Source organism: Seriola aureovittata, chromosome 23 (genome assembly GCF_021018895.1).
Source record: "Seriola aureovittata isolate HTS-2021-v1 ecotype China chromosome 23, ASM2101889v1, whole genome shotgun sequence".
NCBI classification, from domain to species: Eukaryota; Metazoa; Chordata; class Actinopteri; order Carangiformes; family Carangidae; genus Seriola; species Seriola aureovittata.
The window spans coordinates 11,584,223-11,611,577 of NC_079386.1; the positions used below are offsets into that span (position 1 = coordinate 11,584,223).

The following is a 27,355-nucleotide window of genomic DNA, read 5'->3' on the forward strand; positions in this document are numbered from 1 at the left end:
TGCCCCTTAAAGGAGATTGGGGAAGATTTATATGAATTTCTGTTGAAATTCTCATTATCTGTACAAATGGAATCAATTTTAATTTCATTAGTTAAAGGATAATTCTAATATCTTTCAACTTGGGTCTTAATTTCATAGTTTCTAGTCATAATGTCTATTTTTAATCAATTTTTCTACTCACCAAAGTAATTGCTGAGTTCTGGGGAACATGGTGTCTACAATGAAGTCTGATGGGTCCAGCGGTAAGACGATCAATCGTGTTTAAAATAAGACCATTTATCTGAACCAACGACTCAATGTGGAGGTAAACCTAAAAGTTAGTGTACCTGAAATGCAGCTAATAAATCCCTCACAAATTGCACTGTTCACCTTTGTTGTCTCTTCCATAAACCTCGGCTTACGTTTGTTTCTCTTGCCCCGTCTGACTTGTTTTTAAAGCTGCATTCATTATCTTTTGGCCATCCGGGGGTAGCAGGAATAAACTGTAAACACAAAAGAAACACATCATCACCTAGTAAAGTTGACTTACTGCTAAATGCTAAACTTCTTACTAAATTTGTTTGCTGTTAAGTGCTGGACAAGCAATGGGCAATGCGTTTCTCTGCTTTTTTTTGCTGGAAACAGCTGCCTGCATCTGGAAACGATGTTGATGAGAGTAATAGTAGAGTGAACCACAACAGTAAAACCAAAACAATGAGCTGAAAAACACTAAAACGCTCCGTAGAGATTCGCGAGAGAATTCTCTGAGTTCTCCTTTTACATTACACATAGTCATTTGATATATAATAATATAAAAGAAATTTGAGCAGCTTTAAATAAGCATTTATCTTTAAAGTGTGATTCTTCATGTTGCAGTAATTGCAGAAAAACAGCACCACTGCTGTTCTTATAAAAGCCAGTCATTATGATAATGCATGGTTTGTTGTACTGTTCCTTCTACAGTACAGTGAGTTCCTGGACTAACACTACAGGTGTCTATTTTGCCAGGGTCCATTTTAATCACTGTTGTACATTTTGTACCACTCACAGACACCACACCATTCCAGAGTTGTCTTCCCTCAGATAAGTGCTGGTAATATTTCGGCCAATAAATACCTTGTTATTTCATCTATTATGGAGAGCGGTGCGAGTTTGGCTTTTGTGCTTTAATGGTGCTTTAACTGCAGCTGCAGCTGTTGAAAAATTCAGAGAGGTTGGGTTTAAAACACAATGCGTTCCAACTTCTTCAATCACGAAGAAGCGCTGTCAGGACTTTGTGAGCACGGAGGGATGAGGTATTTTTGAATGTACTCCAGGATGCCTTTCGCTCCCAGGCTAATGGTTTGATGGTCTATAGATACACCGAAGTTCTTAATAATTCATAGGTTGTGCTCAGGGCTTAATAAAAGCACTCTGGCACAGCGTCTTAAACTTCGCTTTTTTTTTTTTTTTTAACTGGAGACAACTCCAATAGGCTTTTGTATTTCCACTGATGGGAACTAAATTCAGAGTATGACATAAATTAATTTGGCAAGCAATTTTGGTAATGGCCTTGACAGAGGTGGCACGGGGGATCATCGTGTTGGTCCGCCATAATGAAACAAAATACCGTGCTTCTTAGCATTTAGCAAGACTGTGCTCATTCTAGATGCTGCTGGGAATATAGATTACAGTAGGCTTAGGAAAACAATATTCCTCGCTGTTTTATTTCTGCTTAAATCAAGGTTGAACTGGTTTATTCTCCACTTTATTTGCTGTTCTGTTGAGCTCCGCTCTATATCCGGTTTACACAATTGATTCCAACGTTAATGAAGCCCCCAGCCCCCAGCCCCCCCCCCAACACACAAATGGGCAGGGTAGTGACTCATGCTACACTCACATTAAAGAGTGTGTACTTGCTTTGTGCGTTTCCGTGTTGTTTCTGTGAGAGACTTTGGGAGGAAAAGAGAGACAGTAGGCAGCACCCGTCTGGAATGGTGAGTGGCAGCAGGGATGGCACCCCTAATTTCTGATTAGTTTTGTCTTTTCCTCATCAGCGGCACTCTGTTTTTTGCCTGCAACAGTAACTCACAACTGCTGCTGAGGGGGAGGTAAAGGAGGGGTTGTCTAGAGGAGAGAGAGAGAGAGAGACAGGGAGAGAGAGAGGGAGAGAGAGAGAGAGAGAGAGAAGTAGAATTATGTTAACAGTTTTATTGAGGACACAAATCTGAGCCCACATGAACAATTCAATTACTTTGCAGCTACAAAGCTGGAGTCAAGTTTTTGTTAATAAACCAAATCTTCTTTATGGTTTATAGTGAGAATTAGTTCTCAAAGAATGTTAAATGATTGGACTTTCTAAGAAGTGACATTTATGCTGTTCTGTTTTATATTTCATGAGAAGTACACAAAAGCCTATTTAATCAATTTGTCTTAATCTAATATGCTTTTCAGAATGTCTTTGTTCATATTACTGCGCCTTTGCTTGTCTAAACGCGTGAGTAGCTCTGTTGCTAAAGCCAAAAATACATGGTAGATAGTGTTTTTTTTTTTCTTTATCGTATGCCATATCTGTCCATTCCTCCCTGTAATGAAGTGGGCTGTAATTCTTGCGAGAGTTTAGAGGGACGTTGGGTAAATCTGGGAAGAGCGCTGTTAGCAGAGTCAAAACTTTTGAGTAAATATGTTTCTATAACTTTGTCCATTCAGTAGATGAACAATAAGACAGTTTAATTGCCTCATTGATGACTTGATTAGTCCAATCAACCTGTTCATCTCGCATACTTAGAGCATTTAGCTTATTGTACAAATTGCTGAAATGAGAGAGGGAATGAGGAAAAAAAAAAGCAGACAAAGCGAGACATAGATTCCACATTGTAGATTTGTAGGCCTCTTTTCCTCTGGAAAATGCTAAGCGGGGAGCACTCTTGGCGTACAAGCTAATTGGCCCAATTTAGCTGGTGGAGGCATGTACCACGGTTGGCTTCCGTTAGCGTTGTCTCTGGCGGCTGGTTGTGGACCCCCGTGGAGAACGGCTGGGCCACGGGGCCGATACTGTGTGTGTGTGTGGAACAGCTGGCAATGGACGCAGCTGCTTGATTGTAAATCAAGCACTATTGTTCCCCCCATTGCACTGGTGCTTGTGTAGAAGCAAGTGGTATCCCACCCAGTAAGGAAATATTTAACCACAAACAAAGAAGGAAGGAGGATGCTTGTGGTGCGGTGATGTGCACGTTTTTGATAAAGCCAGTTTCCTGGTGGAATGTCTTGAAGGGATCCAGAGGCTTTCACTGCCGTTTTCGGAAGCAACTTGCGCCACAGATTCCAACAAAACTGGATAATAGTTACAATCATCAGTAAAACTCAATGCAGCTATTCCACATTTACACCATAGTCCTTTTGATAGTGAAATGGCAGCCACACCAATGCTACTGGTTCTATCTATGGTCATACAACTTTTTGAAGGGTCTGAGATATTCTTCTCCTTAGAGGCCTCCATGAAAAGTGTCTAATTCCCCTCAGCGTCACTTCTTCTGTCTTTTTCTGTCTCTGGCTTCTCTCCTTAATCTACCAAATCCCTCATATTCATTCACAATTCAAACCCAAAGGAGATAACTGTATCTGAAATTACATTTGTCAAACATTTGCTCACCTTTTGGCCCCTGTTAAATCCCCTCTCCTTCTCAACCTTCCTTTTCCTTGGCATGCTAAGGCCTTATGTGGACATCTGTACCTGTGGGTGTGCTGGCCTTTATTAGGATAATTTTTCAGAAACTGGTTGGCCGAGTAGTGAGCCCATTCATGTGTCCATGCTGTCAGGACCCAGGATCCCGCAGCAATTTGCTTCCTGGATTCACAGAGGGATTTTTTGGTTCTTGGAGGTGAGAGCAAATTAAAAACATTTTTTCCCCTTTTCTGCAGTGTAGATGAAAGATTCTGTCAGATGCTGTTCGTTCAAGGAGACATGATCCTGATGCCACATATCCCAACATCAAAATGAGATCTATTAATATTTTTGATGTATTAGGACATATGAGTCCTCTCATATACATATACTCTTTGGGACTCTACATGCCCTTGACCAGCACTTCCCAACTGTTTTGACTCGTGACCACTCAAAATGAAACAATGTCTCCTGTGACCCCTTGTCACTAGTTATATGTCTATTGCTTTTTTTATATGTCTGTATATATGTATATATGTTGATAATTTTTAGATATAGAAAAAAGAGATACAATTATTCAGTAGTTCATTAAAATTCCTATAAAAGCCTGCTCTAAATGGTTCCCAACATTTATGGCTCAAGAACCCGGAAAACTACAGGACGTGGGACTCCTAGTCAACCAGAAAAGATATTTTCCTCCTTTTTTCATTTTCAAAAGCTTAAAGAAGTCAGAAATTATCCAGTAATTCCTAAGAAAACTAAACTTTATGTAAGGTCTTTAATTAATTTCAACAGTTTTTCTTCCTAAGAAGTCCTTGTATTGTCCCACCAACAGTTGAAAATCCAAACATTTTCATTTTATTATCACATATATACAGAAAATGCAGCAAATCCTCAAATTGGAGAAGCTGGTACTACAGGATGTTTGACATTTTTGCCTGAAAAGAAAAGAAAATAACTGCAGCCAGGCTCAGGAGGCTCTGTGAGGTTGTAATGCTCTTTGTAAAGAAAAACCAAACTGTTAGAAAAATAGATGAAAGTATTTGACCAATGGAAATTTTGTCTTGACGATGGTGCCGGAAGATGATAAGTCAGGGGATCGCGAAAGTTCACAAACACTATGACTGTCCTTGCCAAATTCAATAACGATCCATCCAATGGTTGTCGAGATATTTCGCTGTGGTCACAGTCATTAGGAGTCATCCCCTGGGGAACATGAAAAGCAATACATCCAATAACTGTCGAGACATTTCACTTGAAACCAAAAGTGTCGACCTCATGGTGGTGGTAGGGGAAAAGTCAGTGGGCTTTTCCTTTGGGGGGGGGGGGGGGGGGCATGAATGTCTGTAAAGTTTCCTCACAATCCAGACGATAGAGATATTTCCTTCTGGACCGATTTCCCTCAGTAGAGTAATGCCTTTAGGTCGGCTTAAAAAAAGCAAAGATTAAAGGACCACATATAAAACAACACAGGTATGCGTGGGAGATTATGTTTTATTTTATTTTTTATTTTTTTTCGTTTATCTTGCAGGCTCTGATTGGGATCCATTGCCCCAGACAATACTGTTTGTATTTGCCATTACATCAGTTCATACATAAGCTAAACTCCCTAATAACCTCTGCGTCCACAGGAACCATTATGAAGCAAAATATCTCGATAATCAGTGGCATTACAGCTTTCTAGCAGCTTATGATAGCAATTGACTTCAGTGCGGAAATTAAGTGTGCCTCTTAAGAAGATGATTGTGTGAGCGTTTCAGATGTCAGTGCAAATGACACTGTTCAGATATTACCCTACTGGAGGTCGGACCTCGGGAAAGAAGGCAAAATTACTGGAAAATATGGGACAAAACAAAAACTTAACTATCCTCCGGTGGGAAATGATAGACATGACATTTTGTGCAAAACCTTAGCAATCCAGGGACACATTTGCAATGGAAGCGAAGTGCATTACGATCTTTTCTGTCACCTAGACAACACTGTGTCCTGTCAGATAGATTGGATTGGTAATGACTTTAAATACCAGAGTCAGTCTCTCTCCCTCTCCCACACACACACACACACACACACACACACAGACGCAAACATGCACACATACAAACCTGCTACATGCATGGTTCATTTCAGATAGAGATGATGATTCTTCAGCTGCTGGAATAATTCTTTTCTTGAAGGGAAGTGGGGTCAAAAGAATATATATTTTTTTAAATGCCACAGTAAGCTACTAAATATTAGTCATTTTGCAGTTTTAAAGCTGTTTGCATAATCATGTCCAAATTGTTTTTTTTTTTTTTTTTCTCCAGACGGTAAAGACAAAGAAAAAGTCAGAAAGAGCCATACAGACAGGCAGCTCAAGGGTGAATAGAGTGAAACTGACATCCTCCTTTCCTATGCTTATCACATCTTTTTTTCTTTTAACAGCCAGTTGTAGACACTTCCTTTTTTTATTGGAACTATATCTGTTCCTTCAGAAACATCACACAGTTGGCAGAGGAATGCACAATTAGCATATTCATGAGATGAATACAGTGGAAACTTTGGAGTCGCAAGCGACAGGGGGTGGGGGGAGGGTGGGGGTGCTGTTTGTGTGAGTGTGTGTCTGAGTGTGTGTGTCTGTGTATGTGTGTGAGTGTTTGTTGCGGAACAAAAAAGCAGATGGCACGGTGACTTTGAAAATCCAAAATTAGGTATGTTTTCATGAACTTCATGCTCATTGGCTATGTAAATTGCACAGTCAGACAGTCATGAAAGACAATGTTGTGTGTTTTCCAGCTTTTCCACTGAGATCATGTTTGTTGATTGAAATCTGCTCAGTACTTGGAGTCTCTTAACTCTTTTAATTCTCTGTGTCTGCCTGCACATGCCGTTTGCTTGACTCAGTTGTTCTCAAATGGACAGAAAGATGAGGCATGGTCATCTGATTGTGCGGATGTTTTTCCTTTTGGCGTTGTATCTTGGATGTTGATCGCGGAGAGATGTTAGCTCGGTGGTAGCATTACATCCACCTGGTTTGGATATACATATAAAAGACTTGGTTTTTGAGTCAACTGTACCCTAAAGAAGAAGAAAGGTCGAAGCTTCTGACAATGCAGCGTCTTCATACATCCATCCATGTGTGAAAACTGTATGCACAGCGTTTTATCTCCGAAGTTTTAAACGATTTCTTGGTAGTGCTGCTTTAGCTTGTAGAGAGTCATTAGCTGTGTTAAATGGAGTTGGAGTGGTGCTAATTGTTCACAGACCAATCACTAACATTGCAGGCTCTAATTAATTTCTTTTTCTGACTCCACAAACAATAGCCAATTTGTTCAATTTTATCAGTATGCAAATGTATGATTCTACAGTAATAATCCAATAATGGCACCAGACATGTTGGAGGGTGCTTCATCAGATGAAGTTGCAAAATGTACACACGAAATGACATTTAACAGAGACTGTCTATCTTGGTATTGAATCTTAACCATGTGGCACTTAAAGTAGTGTTATGTAATTTTTGAAAGAGGAAATAACACACTCCTCCTCCTCTTAAAAAAAAAAAAAAAAAAAAAAAAAAAAAAAGAAAAGTTAAGAGCAGTTTGGTGGCTAACGTTAGCCAACTTTAAATAGATATTGCTGTCAATTTTCTGTCTTCATTATTCTTCTCTGTTTTTAAGCTGCTGTCACTCAGCATATTATCATGACACAGCATAACATTTCGCTGGTTGCATTACAAAAGAACAAGAATGAGTCAGGCACTCTGGTGTTTGTGTGAGGCTGTACTTAAAGCTAAATCCTATCATCAGCTTGCCAACATGCGCTTAATGAAAATGTTAAAGGAATAGGAAACAGCAATTTTGGCTCCGTCCAAAGGTACCAACATCCACCCACCAGCACCTCTTAATTAATATGCTAAATCTTGTGTCGAGACTTTACTTAGTCAACTTAAAACGAGATGTGAGTCAGTTCAGTAGCTAAGCAAAAAGATGCATGACCCTTGAACGCCACCACAAAAATTTGTTGAATGACTGAGGTGGATGGATGGGCGTATAAAGTGTCTGACTTTCCTTCCCGTCATCTACCAATAACCAATAAGTTTATCCAAGTAGTTCATCCAAGTAAGTCTGTCTTTGTCCTTGTATGAATGTACGTACGTATGTATGTATGTAAGTATATTTCTAATGGGAAATATGGGTGATTATGTGTGTATTTCAGACATGACACGTCGTTGGTGCACACTGGAGGGTGGCTTCCTGAGTTACTATGAGAACGAGAGAAGCCCGTCGGCCATCGGCAGGGTGGATGTCACTGCGGTGGTTAGCCTGGCCATCAGCAACACGGAGACAATGACTGGAGCTGGGTATGAACAAACACGTACTGTATGAACACACTTACATGCTGTGTTGTCGTATTAGTGCTGTTTAGAAAAAAACCTTGTATCTACCATATACCATATATATACCATAAACTTTCGCGGCAAGGTTAGAAAAAGTTTGTTTTTGTTACTTATTTTCTTCTCCTAAACTTTGAAGTATCAAATGGTTTAAGATAGAATTTCAAAATTGAAGTTAAATCACCAAAATCAGACTTACCATGGCCGTTAGAGCATGAATATTAATATCTAACATTTAATATTAATCTAAATCCACTGTATTAAATGGTAATTTACACATAAATCAAACTTTACAGCTGTTCAGCCAGGTTATGGGGCACTCATTTACACTCACCATTAAAATCTGCTCTCATACACACACACCCACACACATACACACATTTGAAATGCTTAATTTGCATCCTCTCCACTAAATCATAATTTATGTGATTGCTCAACCTGCTTTAAGGACACACATGTCGTACACACCCAAAACCCCTTTTAAAATGATTTATTTTCTTTTATTTGGCTAAATTACAATGTACTGCACATGTAATTCATATATTACAGAGCCTGGTTTAAGGACATAAACACACATGTAAACCCAGGCCTCTGCATTTTTTCTCCTCCTTGTCATATGTCTCATTAGCATAGTCTTAACTTGGGCATTATTCACTTTAACAGAACCTATCAAGGCTTTATGAGTGCTATATTTCCTGTTTACTTAGGCGGAGATGCGGGCGAATGTTGCGTCTTTAACTGCCCTCCCTCCATTCACTGTACCTTTCCACCTACTGCACCGCTTCCCTCACTTCTCCTCTCAGACTATGATTCAGTTAAAAAGTTGTTCCGGCGACAAACTTTTCTTTATTTCTTCTGGAAGCGTTACAAACACACAAAGAAGAAGCAGACGTCTCAATCCTTTCCTGTTTACCCGCTCCTACTGGATCTGTCCTGTATGTGTGTTCCTGTGTGTGCGCGCCAGTCCCTCGGCGAAGAGTCTGATAATGGCTTATGATTAAAGCAGAAGCCAGGTCCTTAATGACAATAGCAGATGTTCTGAAGAGGGAACAATGCTTTTATTTGTAAATGTTATTTATACAGCTATTAGGAACACATCTGGCCAGATAAAACTATGACCTTTATAATGAAGCGGACACATACACAGTCGCAACAGGTTACAGTGATAATATTGTGCATGCTCTATCTCTACAAACCGACAGTGATACGTACCATTTTTAGCTTAGCGCATACATCCCAGTTACAGGTCACGGCCTCACCTCCAGAGTGGCTATTACTTCTCTGTCGCTAACACTCATAATGCCAGCGCGTTTCGCTGGATTAAACTCTGCCTCTCTGCCTCTCACTCCCGCGTTCCCAGCGTGCCTGCGCAGCCAAAAGAGCGGGGACGCCTCACCTTTTGACTGTCTGCTGCTCATGAATATTAACGTATGCAGATGACACACTCCCACCAGCAACCTATCGGCGCTCTACAGGAGGCCGTAGGTGTCGTTTCCATTAAACACAGCATTTGGGTAATTTCACAGTGGCAGAGGACACCGTGAATTATAGCGCTGCCCCGACGTTTGCTAAAGTTGTATGAATATTACAAACCCTCTCCTAAGGAATTAATGCGAAGCCAGTATGTTGGCTGGTGATAAGTTGAGGTTTTCCAGGGACTTTTTTTTTTTTTTTTGACTCATTTTCCTGTTTCGACAAGAATATTTCTCAGTCAATTCTGACCTTCAAATTCAACAAAAAAAAACCTTGGTAACAAACCTGTCTGCTCTTTTCCTGGTTTTCCTTTTTTTGTCCTTTTTCGGCTGCTTTTTTGCACCGTTTCGCTCCCTTTCTCACCGTCTCCTTCTCTCACACACACTAACGAAAATATCGGAGTTTTTAAAGACTTTTTAGCTGCCAGCTTTGCCACTGAGACGGGTTATGTATATAGATAAATATATAAGGGCTTGGGAATTAAGACTTTTCTCTGAGCACACAAAAGCCTTAAGGAGAAAATAAAAGGTTGCAGAAACACTATAGGTAACTCTGTGCATGTTGAAACCACAGGTGAATCTCATGGAACAGACTCCTGCACAAGGAAGAGTGTCTGTAAGCTCGGTTAAATTTTAGTCGACAACAAAAAGTGTTTTTCCAGTACGCCGAGATAAGCACATAATAATAATAATGATGAACCTCTTTGCCTATCTCCCAGCCAATATCAAATCCACTGACACTGTGTTTTGCACATGCCAACAATGTAGGTGTGAGTTACAGAAAGTACATGGGAAGGACTGGTTTTGTTTTGTTGCAAATGACTTGTACTGGTTGTTTGGTTCTTTTTTTTCCCCCAATAACACCCAATAATGTAAAGTAAGTTATTGATAATAGAATGTTGCAAAAGTAAAAATACAGATTTCCAGAACCGCAACACAACAGTAAGAAACTATTCTCGTCTATACCAAATTCAGTTTCCTCCACAAAGGCCTGTAAATGTTTTAAAAGTTTTTGATTTCATTTACAAAAGTCTTAAATGTGTTCTCGTACCTGCCTAATCTTAATTATGAAATGTTTTTCTGTCTGATTGTGGTCCGTCCAGGGACATTACACACCTATAAACTGAAAATGTGATTGTTGCAACGGTGGGTTTAATCCTTTATTGTGGCGTTTCAGTCAGCACCATCACACCTGTAGCAAACACTGTCTCGACTGTGACCTACAGTAGCAAGGAAACTCATCGTCTCATAAAGGGCAAGTTTTGATTTTTATCAAAAGCTCAATAGCTTATAGATAAAATCCCCCTATTTTCTTCTGCTTATCCAGGTCTAGGTATCACTGTTTTAATGAATGGTATCATTAAGATTTATTGCCATATATACTGCTGAGAAGTATTGAAAAAATTCATATTATGTATCTCTCAAGCATATCATCCCCACTGGTTTTCTGTCAAACATTCATACTTTGGACAGGATGACCATGAAAAATGTATTAAATTGTATCCATGTTCTGTTTAAAAAGGTCTAAAAAAAAAGTTTTCTCTTCTGGGATTAATAAAGTTATCTAGACTTGGAATTCAACACATACTCACACAAGAAAAGCCGATGTGCTTCCTCACTCCAGAGCCTGTTATCTCACTGCAGCATGAGCACGAGTGCTCTGACCCAAAAAAACAAAGCACTAGCATCATATTCATCACTAAGACAACTAAAATATACCAGTTTGGTTCAGAATTACAGGAGCAGGTAGGGGAGAAACCTGATCACTGATCAGTCATAATGCAGCATTCATCCTCTCTTTCCCTCTGTCTTCTCCTCCTGTCCTTTCTTTATGATACCAGCACATTGCCTTACCCTTCCGCCACAGCCTCCCTTGCTCTCTCCCTCCGGGACCCCTTCTAACAAGCGCCTGCACACCTGCCGGCGGGGAGGAGGAGGGAGGCGGGGTCACGTGAGGGCACACAAACACCCGTGTCTCGCCTGTTCCCCTGACACGCGTGAGAAGAGAGCGACTCAGCGCTGCCGTGACCCCTCGTGACACGCCACCTTAAACACCCATCGCTGTAGCATTTAGAGCCTCCGTCGCTGCAGCGTACCAATGGAAACGTAGCTACAGCTTGGCACTCTGTTCGTACCATTAAGATAGTGATACTCTGACCTCTGTGCCGTCACTGAGAGAGAGAGAGAGACACAGAGAGAGGGCGGAGGCAGAGACGACAGGAGGAGAAAGACCAACAAAGATTAATAGCTGCCTTTTTGCTTCCGACAGCAAGGGCTTTGCCTGCAAATGTGTGTCTTGTGTGTGCAGACGAATGAGTGTGGGAGTGAATGCGTGATCCTTTTCTTTTTGAAGGATTATGCGTTTGGTGTGTGTATAGCCTCATACCGTGCACGCATAAAATTTTCTGTTCAAATAGAAACCCAGCAGGGAGACTGTCCCTCACTGACTGACTCATACACGTTGAAATTTGCATGCATGACACTTTTAAGGCAAAGTCTGTTTATGTGAACGACATTACATTATAACATGAGCAAAGCCACTGTGTACTGATAAACAAAGTTACTGTCTTTACACAAACATTGGAAAATCTACTTTATACTAATGATTCCAGAAAAAAAAAGAAGAAGCTTGACGTTGTCGCTGTATTTAACATCTGAAGTCTTTGCTTATGGAAAAAAGTTTTCAAAAAAACAAACTTCAAACTATATATGGATATCCCGAAGTCTAGACAGATGTTCTTTTCTGTGCAGACTTGATAATGAAAAATAATGTCTCTTACCTTTGGGGAGCTCTATATGAAAGTGTGAGGATAAATAAAATCAGCTGTGAGGTTTTGAGTTGAAATTCATGCAAAATTTATCAGAAAGTCATTGTTATCTGGAAAACCATTAAAATTTGTTTTTACCCATGAGATGCCTGTTGTGGCTGAACTGACTGCACCTTAGCCACGGCGTGTATTAAAATAGTATTATTTAAAACAGACTCATACTACAACATGTCAGATTGGTGATATCTGTAACTTTCTGAAACTGACAATCAGACGTTCACACCCACTTTGCACTTCTCTCTTTAGCTCTGTCTTTTAGTTGTTACACAACTATTAGTGGCACTTTTAATGTGAACCAAGTGTGACACTGTCTTCCCTGTGAGAGTCTGAAATTGTGCACAATATTTAAACTGTATCGCCTCTCCGTCCTCTCCATAGGTGAGTTTCCAGCCATCAGTTTTAATGCACATTGGCAAGTTGTGCACTTGGCTGAGGTGGAAAAGTTGGTGTGTTGATAAAAGCAAAATGCAACAAAGTGCAATGGCAACAGACTTAGTGAATAAACCATGCCATATATCAAACATATGACATGATAATCCAGCCTTAACTCTTAAAGGTCAGCATATAGACAAGACTTGCCAACAAATCTTCGTCATTTGGTTTAATCTCTTTGAAACCACGTGACTACGCGCAGCTGATCTCCATTTCGCAGCAGACGTTTCGGCCTGCCACAGCAGGAAAAGCACAGGTGTAATTGATAATGTTAAAACAGCTGCAGTATATTTAGGTGAGCTAGTTTCCCCAGCATGCTCGCTCTCTGTCATGACCTACTGAGACGCTTGGACACGTTTCGCTAATGTCCCAACGCACAGAAAGAAAAAGCCGTAACATAACGAGATAAAACTTGGTGGGAAAAGTGAGAGAGAAGAACATGCCCCTCCGTCAGTGCCACAACTGTGATTCCATTGAGCGAGGCGTTTAACCACCAGCAGCTTCAGATGAGCTGAGCTGCCAAATGATTAGACTGTGAATGTAGTGGGAATCCTCAAGGTGTAAATGCATGTGCAAGTGTGATCATTGCTTAGTGAAACTAGACTGGAATAATAAAAGTTAAATAAAATAAATAAATAATCCTATATATAGTTAATATATTCATGGTTACAAATTATTATGTAATATTATATAATTATTATTATTTTTGATTCTCAGTCCAGCAAAACTAGGCTTGCTCTGGCATATTGAAGTATAACCTCCCTTATTTCATTCTGTGTGTGCACATGTAGCCTACATAGTTTTGGATGTTTCTTTGCCTGCTTCCTGCTTGTGGGTGTGAGGACATTTTCCATTCCAGATATCTAATAGTGAGCTGTGCGTCTGTGGCAGGGCTGTGTTTACCGTGGAGCTGTACCTGCAGACCGAGCGAGCGCTGGTTGTCGGAGCTGAAACTCAGGAAACGCAGCATGACTGGATCCAGGCACTGACAAAGGTAGCACATTGTGCATATGCCACGCACGCACGCACACACAAGCACACACAAGCACACTTATTACCATTGTTTCTTTTTATACATTTGTTTTTCACTTAAAGTTACAAAGAAGAAACTGTGTGAACACGTTGCAGAGCTACAGCACATCCACCTCACACTTTTTCATCCGCTGAGTTACTTGGCAAAACACACACACATGCACACATTGTCCTCAGCGAGTCCCTTTCTGCCTGTGCTTTTTTTCTGTAAGACAAGTGGTCTTGCTATCTCTTCCCCCACATGCTGACAGGATCTTGTAATAACACCCTACATAAATATGTCCACAACTCCCTTTTTTTATCTCTTTAATCCCAGGCAACACAGTCATAGATAGTGGGAGGTATAGCTGCATCAGTCCATATGTCTCTCCTTCTGTACCATCGGCCCTTCTACACCTCCATATTTCATTTTGAATCACAGCACAATGGCCAAACAGAGGCAAGCAGGAGAGATGGATCTGTACTTGCAAAATAAAATTCAGAACCCGTGCAAAGGTTTATCCCTTCAAGAATAAAAGCTGCACCTGTCGTGTTTTTGTGTTGTCCTGAGGTGACGCAGTGAAAAGTTTCCCACAGTTAATTGTGAAAGTTATTAATTCCTAAGCCTGTTCTCGCTCCTCTCTGTGTACCGTCTGTGTCCGACTTGCAGTGCTTCGTCCCGTCCAAAGTGGAGGGACTGGTGCAGAAAGACAGCGAGCTGATTGGCAGACTGCACTACAAAGAGGGGCATGACCTGTACCACTGGAGGTTGGGCTGGTTTATGCTGGAAGGCTCTGCTCTGCACTTCGGCTCAGGAGAAGAGGAGGGCGAGCAGGAAGTCCTTCAACTCAAACAACTACAGGAGCTCAGTAAGAATGCTGCTTATTTGCATGATTATTTCTCTGTTTCTCACTGCCTCTTCGTGATGAGAGCTCAGCGCCGTAGCAAGTATTTGTAGTCTCGGTTGTTAAGCTAATGTTCAACTGTATTGGTCCAGACATAAGACAAACCTTTAAACATAAACACTTCACTATCAAAGTCGTGTTTTTGACACAAAGAAACTCAAAAAGCAAAACCCTCAAAACCAAAAACCCCTATAATGCAACACTCAATGAGAGCATTTGCTGTTGTGAAGCCATAAATGCCTCGTCCTTGAATATATGTAGCATGATCCCCATTTTTTCCAAATGTAATGCTCAGAAAAAAATGTTAGATACAAGAGAGTGCCATTGCCTCTGTGAGCAAAAATCTATTCTTCATGTCAGATCCATTGAGATGAGTTTTTTTTTTTTTTTACTTCAGATACTGACCTTTTCTATTATGTATGCGTAAAAGAAAAATGTTACACTCCATTTAATGCATTTTTGGTTAATACACTTTTACTTTTGCTCTGTCCCAAATTGCCACAGTTTACATGAGCAAGCTGTCCTTCCTTCAATAGCTTCAGCTAAGCTTTTAATTGGCAATAAATCAGACTTATAAAATCCTCCAGCACAAAGTGACCATATCTGTTTATGGTTGATAGTATCGGTGGCACTCAACTTGCTGTCATTTCTGGCTTTTCTAAAATTCACTCCCATTATTTTCCTATACTCTGCAATTTCCAAAAAAGCTACCAATCCATAACACTTTGCTGCTACTTGCATTTGTAACTGCTTAATGATGTCGGAGGATGCACGCAAGCGGCTGGTGTCTGAAGACATCTCAGCTTCTCACACCATTACACATTTCTGTTGGATCGCTAATTGGCTGGCTTAGTCTTCCATTATAAACATCACGCTTGCAGAGGGCTTGGAGGAGATTGAAAAGGTGCCGCAGGCCTGTGTGTGAGAGGATCTGTTCACATGAAGTCAGCAGTGGTCAATATTACGTAATGCATCAGTCAAAATAGGATTCAGATTTCATTTTGCTGCTCTCACAAAATCTGGTGTGAAAACATGATCTTCAGAGAGAGTAATGTGATCTACGTTGCTTTCAGCATAGCGTATTGAATATTCACAGTGCGCAGGTGTCGTGGTTGCAGCGTTTTCCACTGCCCACTAACATGAATTTATGTAAGTATCTTCACATGGCTGACAAATGGGAGTTATTTAAAGGACAGTTAGTGGGGGGAAGCTGCCAGAAGGGATGGAAGGCTCAAAAGTTCACACATACTTTGACAGATAATAAAGATTTTGGTAACATTTCAATCGATTGCGCCAGTGAAAAGTGCGAACAGAAGGAGGGAGAATCATTGGATCTTTTTAATCTATTTACAGCTCCACGCGGATCAAATTGCGCAATGTGCTGCCCCATCTACTCACCTCGGGCGGGATAAAGAACTGCAGCGGTGCTCATTTTTATTCCCGGCTTTCTCAAACCGTATTTGTCACAGCCAGGGAGCCGTTAGCGCCAGAAGGGACTGTGTTTTGTCGGGGGATGGTAGGTTCTGGAGCACTGAAAGGATTCCTTTAGGAATCGCAGTCTGTGACACGGGATTAACTGTTATTTTCTCTAACAGTGACACCACCACATGAAAGGTGGGCCCTGTGTAGCACCGAGGGATTAAATGAATATACTTTTCAATTAAAATCACTACATGTTTCCTACATGCAGCACTTCATACTGCATCAGGAGTTCATTGTAAGTGTGATGCAGTCTGTTCCTGCTTTTTTTGGCCTCAGGCTGCAAGAGTTGTGATCATTTTAAAATCTTTTCTCAAATCCCGCCAAAGGGTTTTCTTACTGGAGGTAAAGTGGAAGCTCTAATCTTTGGCTTTTATTCATTTTATCCTTAATTGCCGTGTCTGTCATTTATTCTCTGTTTGTGTCAACCCTATGATTAAGGCAATTTTTACTGCCTTAAGCTAATTGTTCAAAATGTGTTATTGATCTGTGTCAATTGTTCCATATTAATCTCTCTGCACTACGAAGCACTTTGTACCTTTGTTTTTGGAAAGTGCTATATAAATAAATAAATGAATAAAAAACAAACCAAAAAAAAAAGGAATCCTATCTCCAAAGAATGAGAGTGCACTACCTCTCAGAATGGCTTCCCGGGGGCTTAGCTGTGTACTTGAGAGAGGATTGATCTTTTTGTGATGTCGTGTGTCAAGATGTCTCCCGCACAAATAACTAGAACCAAAGTAAAATGAGTGGAAAATGACAGATACAGTTGGATAATCATTAACCTGTCACAGTGCACAAATCAGCCTTCCCACCCAGAACTTTCTGAAATGAAAGGTTTTCAAACAAGATAAGCACATTAACTTTGATCTCATTTAGTGCAATTTTCTCAGTGGATTTCTCTTAAGGCAGTGGCTAAATAGATAAAAAAAATGTTAATCCCATTGCTCTGCTCAATCATCTGAAAATTAAGATAGGCATCAGCACAAGACTGAAGTCCAGCATATTTAGCAGTCAAATTTCACTGTGTCAACACTGAGGTTCAAGTAAAAAAATTATTTTCATGATTATTAGCTCAGATATCACAGCTAACTTGTTCAGAACGGGCAAGAAGACCAGTCCTGATCTGATGAACATTTTCCCACTATTTGCGATAGCCTGCAGCGGCACAATACTCACTCTGAGTCCATTAAAGTTAATCAAACCAATCCACTGTTGCTAAGATATGTTATGACTGACATTCAAACAGCTGAACTTTCACTTTAAATAGTATCCTATAGTCATTTGTATTTTGCAAACAATAACCCTGCTGAGTGTTCATCTCCTTTCAAGTAGCCTCAGTTTTTTTTTGCTGTTCCCCTGGGAGACAACAGTGAGAAGCATGTATTTCCGAATTTCTGTGATTTTGAATTTTTCCAGATAAAATGAGGGATTAAGTGTTCCTATGTGGGCTGTAAACTAAATAAACCATTGTAAAACCAGTGGATTAGCTGAAAGATGAAAAAGTGATTGTTTTTCTTAGCACATGAAAAGCTTACATTATAGAGATCCATGGTTTTCACAGGACAGCGACGCTGTAGAACGGTATAGTGCATATGGAGTAGTATACTCTATATGGTATATAAGAGTTTGCATAAAGCAGCTGGCTGACATGGGTTTATAACAGATACATCCGTATCAGTATATATGTCAGCTGATAAGTACCAAGAAATGTACAGACATTTGAAAGTTAATTTTCATTATTGTCCAGCAATAAAAAAAAAACATAGTAAACTGTCATGTCCATCATATACTGTACGTCAGTTATGATTTTTAAATAACAAAATGTAAGAGACCCCTATCAATAAATGCTTATGCTTACATTTATGTTAAAAAAAGATTATCAGCCGGTTTATTTTAAATATCAGTATTGGCCTCGAAGATTCAGTATTGGTTGAGCATTCGTTTTTATACAGTGCCACATCATCTTTACATCCCCCTTCCCAATCAGAAAAAGATGCCATCACACCAAAAACAAAAACAAAAAACATCGGATCCCTCAACTGCTTCCCACCCATGAACACGGTTTATTGGAGACCAAAGGTGGTAACTGAACCCAGGTCTGCAGAGGTAATACCCGTCCAAAAAAACGAAAAATCAAAACTTTAACGCTTGCACTGAAAAATATGCACCAGCAACCTGAATCCCCTTGATTTTTAGAAGGGAAAAACATAATGAAAACGTCTTACAGGACGGCCAGTACAAATAATGGAGAGAACAAGGCTGCAGACTTAGTTCCTTATCACACAAACATATTAAGTAATAAAAAAATTCCCACTGAGCTGTAAGATGGATAAAAGAGGATTGCTGTGTGTTTGTTCAAACAACAATGACAAGTGTTTTGCATTTACCTGATAACACTGTTAATAAACCTCTCTCATGTCAATATCAATCTCTGAAGTTCTCTGCTTTCTTCTCTTGTTGTTTATATCAGTATGAAATACTGTGCCCTTGAAAATCTGCCAGCGAAAATGAAAAGCAAATTGTTTGTTAAGTCAGACTTTTGGGAATTAATTGTTTTTGCTGTTTAGCTCAACATACAAAGGCCTATAAAAATGATTTGAAGGCCAAAATAACACTATTACGTAATGTTTTTTTTTTTTTTTTTTACCAGTCCTTGTGTCCTCTTTTGAGACAACAATCAAATTAATTTTTCTGTCAGTGGAGATTATTGATACATGTGTTTACTAAAGAAGCGGATGCAGAGATTGTGGTGATTGGTAGAAGAAATTGAAAAGTTTTGTTTTTCTGTCATTCGAATGCTCAATGTTTTTTTAAAAGTGGAGGGCGAAAATCACAGGACGCGGCGTAAATATGAAGCCACTGCCATTGGCCCGGTTAGCTTAGCTTAGCATAAAGACAGTAAACTGAGCGGAGACAGCTGGCCTCGAGTCTAAACTTCTCACCTAACTCGTGGCAAGAAAGCAAATAAACTTATTCCCAAAAATGTCGAACCACTCCGACAAAATCATGCATTACTTGACAATTACGTTCTGTTCACGTAGTTGTTTAGTGAGATAACAATCTTTAGAAATCAACTGTTTATTGAGGTTTTACATCCATTATTTGAGCACAACCAGTGGGAACTTGAGTATGATGAAAGTGCCAGATGTCGTTTCAAGGAGATTTGTGACTCAACTGCAGAGCCTCATATCTCTTTTTGTACTTTTTTCTTCTGTGTGTGTGTGTGTGTGTGTGTGTGTGTGTGTGTGTGTGTGTGTGTGTGTGTGTGTGCGTGCGTGCATGTGTGTTTGTTGCCATGATCCAAGCAGCTGTTTGAACCCACAGAAGAGATTATGGCTGAGCTTTCGAGTCCCATAGCCCAGTTTTTCTGTATCCTTGCACTGTTACTTCAGTTTTAAAAGATTGACTGAATAGATTTCTTTTTCTTTTTTTTTTTTACACTGTGTTAATACTCCCCTTGGTGCAGTCTTACTTGGTAATAGTATTTAAAACAACTTTATATAAAGCTTAATGACTAATGGCAGTAGTGTTTATGCCCTGCTTCCCTCTCTTGTTTTAACTTGTTTAAACTACCTTTAGTAAGTCACTGACACAAAAAGTGAATTCGTGTTTCCCATTACAACAAGAAAACGCTATTAACTTGAATTGGATGCATTTGGCATTTTCCACTCCTGTACTGGTCGTTCACTTTTCTTTCTGTTGTATGTCTGCACATTTGAGAAAAAATAGTCAGCTATGTCTAGACATATTGTGCAATGTATTATTTGCCATGATTGCCCTAAAACATAAATGAATACTTAGGAAAAGGGAGACCTTTCAGTGACAGGTAATGAATGCGTCAACTTCCAGGTTTCATGGCGAAAGCGTCTAAGTGTCCATGCTTTTGACAGAGATTGAACAACTGCAAATGTCAAACCTAAACTCTTCCCTACACATTACAGTGCATTAGCGCAGAACGTGTTGCTCTTCTGAATGTACACCAATGTTTTCGGAGCCTGCATTTACTAAAGCCCCTTGCCCTTTTCCCTCAGCTGTCTCCACACATACCGAGGGCGAGGACAAGATCCAAGTCCTGCTGATGGTGGAGGGCAGAAGGTATGTCATTCCTTTGAAAATGGAAAAAAAAAAAAGGTTTGCTAATTGGCAACGTATTTGTGATACTGCAAGTCTATGCATTATGCAGTTGTGCTAGCTTTGATTCTGCCTTTGTCTTGTTAGTCCGAATGCACTTTACCTACTGTAACCATCCGAGGTAATTAAGGCCTCGCCAGGCTGCCTGCTTTAGTTAGAGAGAGGAGGTGAGATGGCACGTAACACATCGCAGCCCTCACACAAGCCGACAGTTTCAGGCTCCCTTTTAGAGTAATGCAACAAGACTTTGTGCTTACTCTGTTAATTGCCGTTCGTTTGTGTGTTTTTGATCAAACCTCGTGGGGGAAACTGGTGGTTGTTTATAGATGTGTGTTCTGTAGAAGCGCTTTTGGATTCCTTTAATCTTGTTGGTTTGTTTATGTAATGAGTTACCACTGCTTTTCCAAATATATGAACATCTTTAGCTCTTAAAATATGAAACTCCATACTGTTATAGGAAATTATATTACGAGGTTCTTCATTAATAATGACTTTTTTTTTCATCTTTTTTTTTTTTTTTTTAACAGAACAGTTTACATCCATGGCTTCAACAAGACGGACTTTGCACTGTGGCACTCTGCCATCTCGATGGCCGCTGACACAGATGGCAAGGCCCTCAGTGACCAACAGCTGACTAAGAATGGAGTCCCTATAATAGTCGACAGTTGCATTGCTTTTGTCACTCAGTATGGTGAGATGCATTAAATTTATGGGGAGAAAAAGTTTTAAAAAATAAGTTCTGCAGGACTATTATTATGATTTCCCCTTAAGGAGCTGATTCATCCAGTGTGCTGTGTCGTGATGAGAATTTCATGCTTTCTAATGTTGTCTAGCATAATACTGTGACATTATCCTATCTCTACTTTCACCATATTTTTTTTTTCTTTTTTTTTTTTTTTTTTTTTAGAAATGTAGAAAATGTAGTCTTAACTTTTCAGTGTACTATTACTGCAGGATTGCTTCAAAAATATAAACACCACAGCAAATCTACATTACATGGTGCCTGTTGCCTGAGAAATGGCTAATAAATGCAAAAGGGGGGACGTATATCATGATAAGTAGTGTGCATTGCAATGAAAGACTGGCATTAAAGTTAACTTTGAGTGAAACTATAAAGTGATACAGAAGGTTAATATACCTTGCACTGACAATTTTGTTCTACCGGCAATTTAGATTCAAATGTGCTTATGTAACGTTGTTACATCCCACAAGTCAAAGTGTCTATAAGGTCCGTTATTGCCCTGTAATTGTATGTAGTCATATAGAAATCTATCTACTGTCATTTGCTGTTGCAGATTCTACACATTAGAGGGTATTAATCATCAGACAGTCACAATATGACTAAAACACCAGGGCCAGTTTTAGATCAAGGAATCTGACTCATCCTTTCGATCTGTGCAACCAGGTTTATGCAAAGAGGGGGTCTACCAGAGGCCCGGGGACCCTGGGAGAGTCGCCTTGCTCCTGCAGGATTTCACCCGCAGCGCCCGTAACGTGAAACTGAGAGAGAAGGAGCACCAGCTGGAGGACGTGACAGACACCCTCAAGAGCTTCTTAACCCAAGCCGAGGACGCGCTGCTGACCAAGGAGCTCTATCCATACTGGGTGTCCGCCCTAGGTATGTTAGGTGTAAACTTTCATGGAGTGACACAAAATATGCCAATGTCTCAAAGATATAGAGTCCGTGTTTTTTGCTTTATGCTGTTTCTGAACAGCAGCCACACGATTTCATCACTACCGATGAAAAAAATATGAAATATTCTATAAATAATACAGAAAGTAAAGTGTGACCCTCATCTCCTTTGTGTGTTCATGGTCATGTCTCCGTTTATAGTTTGTTACATTTGGCATTATTTCAAGTACTCCTCATCTGTGTGGGTTTACAGATGAGAAGGATGAGAGGCAGAGAGTGAAGAAATACTCCACTTTCATAGAGAGTCTGCCAAAGATAAACAGGTCAACCCTCGATGCTCTGCTGCAACATCTGTACAGGTATACACACACAGACACACACACACACACACACACACACACACACACACAGGCTTCAAATATGAGACGCGTTTAGAGCTTATACTAGAGAGGGTTTTTCAAGGTCATGCTCCCTGTCTGTGTAAACATTAATATCCTGACGGGGACATTCATGTTGTGAAGTGTTTTCAAAACATTAAAACCAGGAGATTAAGATGCCAAAACAACATTGAACAATGTACTTCCCATATTTATGAATAAACAGGAAACGCAATAAATTGGACGGACAACACAACAGGCCCCTGACAGCTGTATGACTAACCCTTTATAATAAAACTCACCTCATATTATATTCTCTGGCCTACTGTATATAGCTTTGCTTCTATCTCTCTCTGTGCCTGTTTGTATCTCTGTCTGGTCTGTTTCTTGTGCTGCTGTCATCAGAAAGAAAATGTTTCTGGTCCTTTGCCTGCGCTACGCTGAGCTAACTGTGATCCATCTCTGTTTGGTTTGATGTGATAAAGTCCAAAATCAACTTAATCAGTGCAGCCACTTTTGCAACAACTTGACGGCACTCGATGCGACGTAGAGATCCAACAGATCGCTTTATTTATACACAGCCCCCTTCTGATGCCAAATGATGCATTGTGACTCTTTTAAAACAGCCAAAAAAAAAGATTTAAATAGTCTGCGTCTTCATCACGTTTTTGAATGAACTTGTGGCTGATGGAACAGGTGCAGCTCTGTAGCATCAGACAGAACAAGTACAGGGACTCAAAGGTCCTGCGACCTGAGTCGCCTTAGGGTTGCTGTTTGTCACCTGCTGATTAGCCTGTCGCCCCCCTTGTTTTCCTCTGACCCACGTGCCTCTTTGTAATGTGTGTGAGTTTTTTTTAATCATCTTACCAATCAAATTGAATTTAGTTGGGGATGCTGTAGTTGTATATGGAGCTGAGATGGTGACAGGTCTTTCAGATTGCAAGCAGAAAAGGAAAAGGCTGTTTTTTTTGTCACTGAAGCAACAGCGCCCTTAGGTTGAATATGATGAATTGATTCCATACTATTTGTACCTTTTGTTGGATTTACAAAGCAAGACGAATCAAGTGGCTCATTATTAAAACCTCACACATACAGTAGTTGAAGTCCATAAGATAAATCGTGCTTACGTTATAAACTGGAGCATTTTTGGCTGTGTGGGCTTGTTTTGAAAGTCATTTATTTCATTCAGTAGCACTCTTACTCTGCTTTATGTGTAGAAATGCCTGCTAATACATTACAGGATGGAGGTGGAACCCCTGATGTACATAGTGGGAATCTGCACATACGCTGTGTACAATCCACAGTGTCAGCATTCCACACAAGAAGTCAACCTGCAGTTGCATTTAGATCCAAACACTGCCGTCTTAATGTCTCCTTCACTGACGCGCACATTACACCTCATTTCCCCGGAAACCTGCTGTGGATAGTCGTGATTTAGCTGCATTATGTTAATGATGGAAATAGTTTAGAGAAGACTTTATTGGCCCTTTGCTGAATTTGGACTGAGGCCTTGCATTTCATTAAAGTCTGTGTGAGTGTGGAGTATGTGTGGGTATTAGAGATTGAAAGAGTTTTTTTTTTTTTTTTTCCTAAACATGTCTCGTCCCTGTGATTCAGGATCCAGCAGTGTTCTCACATCAACCACATGCCGAGCGAAAAACTGGCCTCCGTCTTCTCCTCCTGCTTGTTCCAGACTCGGGGACAAACCCCACAGGAAATTAGCGTGGTGCATGACCTCATCAACAACTACATTACACTCTTCAGTGTAAGTCAAAAGTGCTGTTTGCTTTTTTTTTTTTTTTTGCCATTTGACAGCGCTAAAAGTGGAGAGCAGCTGATTGGGAGACAATGAGGTTGACAGAAGGCTGAGCTGAGTGTGGTTACATGATATCTTCCACCTGTAAGTTAGATAACATCCAATTTCTATTGCATAAACACGCATTATATAATTCATAAAAAAAGAAAGAACAGTTGGTACACTTGGTGCTACTCTGCTCAGGTTATTGCTGGCAGAATTAACGGCCAAATATGGAAACAGGTGTCTTCGCCGACTTTGCTCTGCACACACAGACGGCACACATCTCCAGAAAACACAGAGATTATATTAAAAAAACAGGTCACCTAGAACAAAAAATAACACTGGAATCTTGTTCAGGACATCTCTCGCTTGAGGCGAAAGGAGGCCAGGCTTATGCCTCTGTTCTATATGTTAGGTACCATTTTGATAGAAGAAAAATATAATGGTAGAAAAATCTGATTTTTTTTCCCCCTCCCTGTCAGTGATCTATCTATCTATCTATCTATCTATCTATCTATCTATCTATCTATCTATCTATCTATCTATCTATCTATCTATCTATCTATCTATCTATCTATCTATCTATCTACCAAAGTGAATACGAGTGACTGACAGTGTGTAGGATTAATACTGTATTGATGTACCAAAAAACAGCAGTACATACATGTTGCATACACCATTACCATCCATAATTGATATAGTTTAGCATAGTTTTATGTATTCTCATTTATACTGCCCAGCTTTATTTACCATAACCCATGTATTATAATAACTTTTTGGCTTTGCATCACTTCCTCATTGGCATTGTAGCTAACCTGTGACAGGCGGTTTTACCTATTATCTAAGTCATCCATGAAATATTTCTGCTTATATTTATAACGGTAGGAATAGGGTATATCCAATCTCATGTGCTTGGTCCACTGGATTTGTCTGTCTGACTGTCCAATCAGTGATCAATGATGGAAAAAACAGCTATAAATAAACAGCTATCAAAGCATACAGATATTACCATATTGCATATCTAAACCAGGCTGCAGGCATGACTTTATTTACACTCCCTTACTTCAACCATCTGGGGAGCAGAACTGTTGTTGCCAAATCTCCACAATAGGCTTGACTTTGCTGATGTGTGGACGGGCGGGGGTGTGGGATCAATGTTACCCTTGGAGAGCTGCCTGGCTTATGGGATACGCAGCACAGAGCAACTGCTAATTCCCAGCGGAATGCCTGGATCCCTCTTGTTCTGACGTTAAAGGAGGAGCATTCACTCCAAATCGGTTCGAGACGCCATCATTCGCATGACAAATAGCCATTAAGCTCAACCAATCATGAGCCCAATAGCGGTGAATACACACGCTGTGACACAAAACGAGTGAGACGTCTCGCTAATTAAAGCGCCAGTTCTGTGCTGGATGTCGTCGACGGGGCCCATTATCAGGCCTAAACACACACACGATGAGTTTGTGAAATTTTTTTTTCTCTCCCCACAATCTTCTCTGCCATTCGTATAACTCTAACAAAGCAAATTGTTCTCTGAAAATGATAATTATGTTAAAAAAAAAAGAAAAAAAGTTGGAATAAAAAATGTCATTTCCCACACAGAGTTTCGTGAAAGAAAAGAGTATTCACTTGGTGCTGAGCTGTGTCAAACACTCACAGCCAACTTCCTCCTTTGAAATTAGTTTTAGGAGTGTCAGCTGAACGACCCAATTCTACAGTTTGCGTGATGATACCTTTTTCCTGGTTCAATCCGGTCTTCCGTGTATTGTATTTAAGTGCTGAAATTAATATTACTATTGAAAAACGGCTTTATGATTCTATGAAGCAATTTAATATTTCTCAAGTGCAGTTAACTTGATCCGAAAGTTTCTCTTTGGCTGAGTTTGACTTGAAGTGTGTGTTTGTGTGTGTGTCTGTGCGTGTGCGTGCATGCGTGCGTGTTATTTGTGATGCTTCCAACAGGTCAATGAAGACCAGGTGCAACAGATGGAGAGAGAGAATAGTTTCATCACACGCTGGAACGACAAGAAGGACACCACAGTAAGTCGACCCACAGAACCCAAATCACCAATGGGTGTTGTGTGTGTGTGTGTGTGTATATTGATTTGCCCGCATGCGTCAAGGTGTCTCAAATCAGGGATTCATTTGAACAGGTTTCCTGTTTTTCTGGCAAAAATAAAGGGGTTCTGGATTGGGGGGGGGTGGCAGGAGCAGGCAGGTGAGGAAAAAGGGCTTTGTTCCTGTTAACCTTTACGGCAGGTACTTTATGCCTGGATGCCTCAGCCGAGAAAAACATTTGGTTCGGATAACTGGAAAAAAAAAAAAATTTAATCACATGCCGCTGCTGTTGTTGAAATCTGAAGTAAGTTGTTTATGCCCCCCCCCCCCACACACACACACACACACACACACACACACAAACACTTCTCTCCAGCTTGTCCATAGACTTTGCAGAACATGTCTGCTGCTGTGGGTCAGGAGGGTTACGCAGCAGAAAGCCGGTGCTATTATAAAGCTGTCAGAGGTGAAAATTGGGGCAGCATTTTGGCTATGGATACGAATTTTGGAAGGTTTTATGCTATGCACCGAGGAAAACTAGTTGACAAAAAGAAAGTTGTTTTTTTTTTTCATTCATCATGTAGAGTAATTAAAAGTCAGCATGGGGAAGATATCTCTGTTGAGATAATGGGAAAGCTTATTTTAGGGATGATTTAAAATATTAGCAAACATTATTAAACAGCAGAGCAATCGAACCCAGTCATTGTAACGACCGATTTGGAAGTGCGAGTTTAATGTTTTAACATGAAATGTCCACGATATTCATCCATTCATTTAAAGTGGTTTATGGCTCAGGTTTATATATCATCTGTATCATCTTTGGCTTTTCTTTTGGAATGATGTAAAGTCTCTTTCAGTTCAGGTTCTTAGATTAAAAATACCTTTTCTTTTCAGACAGTCTTGAAGATGGTGGTGAAACAATGTCTTTAATCATCTTCATTCATCCTGTAGATTTTCGTCTCTCTGAGACATTTTACTCGACAAGCTCGGGAAGGTCAGTTATTTCTTCTTTCTTCCATCACTGCGAAATTAAGCAAAATGATGCCTGGGTTGCTGATGTCAAAATGGAGTCTACAGTCATTCTAGCAGCTTATTGTGGCTGTACTTAGGCACAATGGTAGTTTTTATTAAAGGCATTACATCAGAATGCTAACATGCTGATGTTTTGCATTTAATGTTAGCAGGTTACCATGGTGACATGCTAATTGGCACTAAACACAAAAAAGCATTTACCTCT

General features: G+C 40.1%; 1 protein-coding gene across 3 annotated transcripts in view; it reads left to right on the forward strand.

Moving 5' to 3' along the window:
- arap2 (ArfGAP with RhoGAP domain, ankyrin repeat and PH domain 2) overlaps positions 1-27,355 on the forward strand; it is a 130,009-nt gene that overhangs the window by 71,952 nt on the left and 30,702 nt on the right. For all 3 annotated transcript variants that reach the window (XM_056369276.1, XM_056369274.1, XM_056369275.1), the window contains exons 16-24: positions 7,814-7,958; positions 13,615-13,717; positions 14,405-14,603; positions 20,153-20,216; positions 20,780-20,943; positions 21,658-21,870; positions 22,139-22,244; positions 23,880-24,027; positions 26,023-26,100. In XM_056369276.1, the coding sequence (XP_056225251.1) occupies positions 7,814-7,958; positions 13,615-13,717; positions 14,405-14,603; positions 20,153-20,216; positions 20,780-20,943; positions 21,658-21,870; positions 22,139-22,244; positions 23,880-24,027; positions 26,023-26,100 (1,220 nt within the window). The remainder of the gene's footprint in view (positions 1-7,813; positions 7,959-13,614; positions 13,718-14,404; positions 14,604-20,152; positions 20,217-20,779; positions 20,944-21,657; positions 21,871-22,138; positions 22,245-23,879; positions 24,028-26,022; positions 26,101-27,355) is intronic.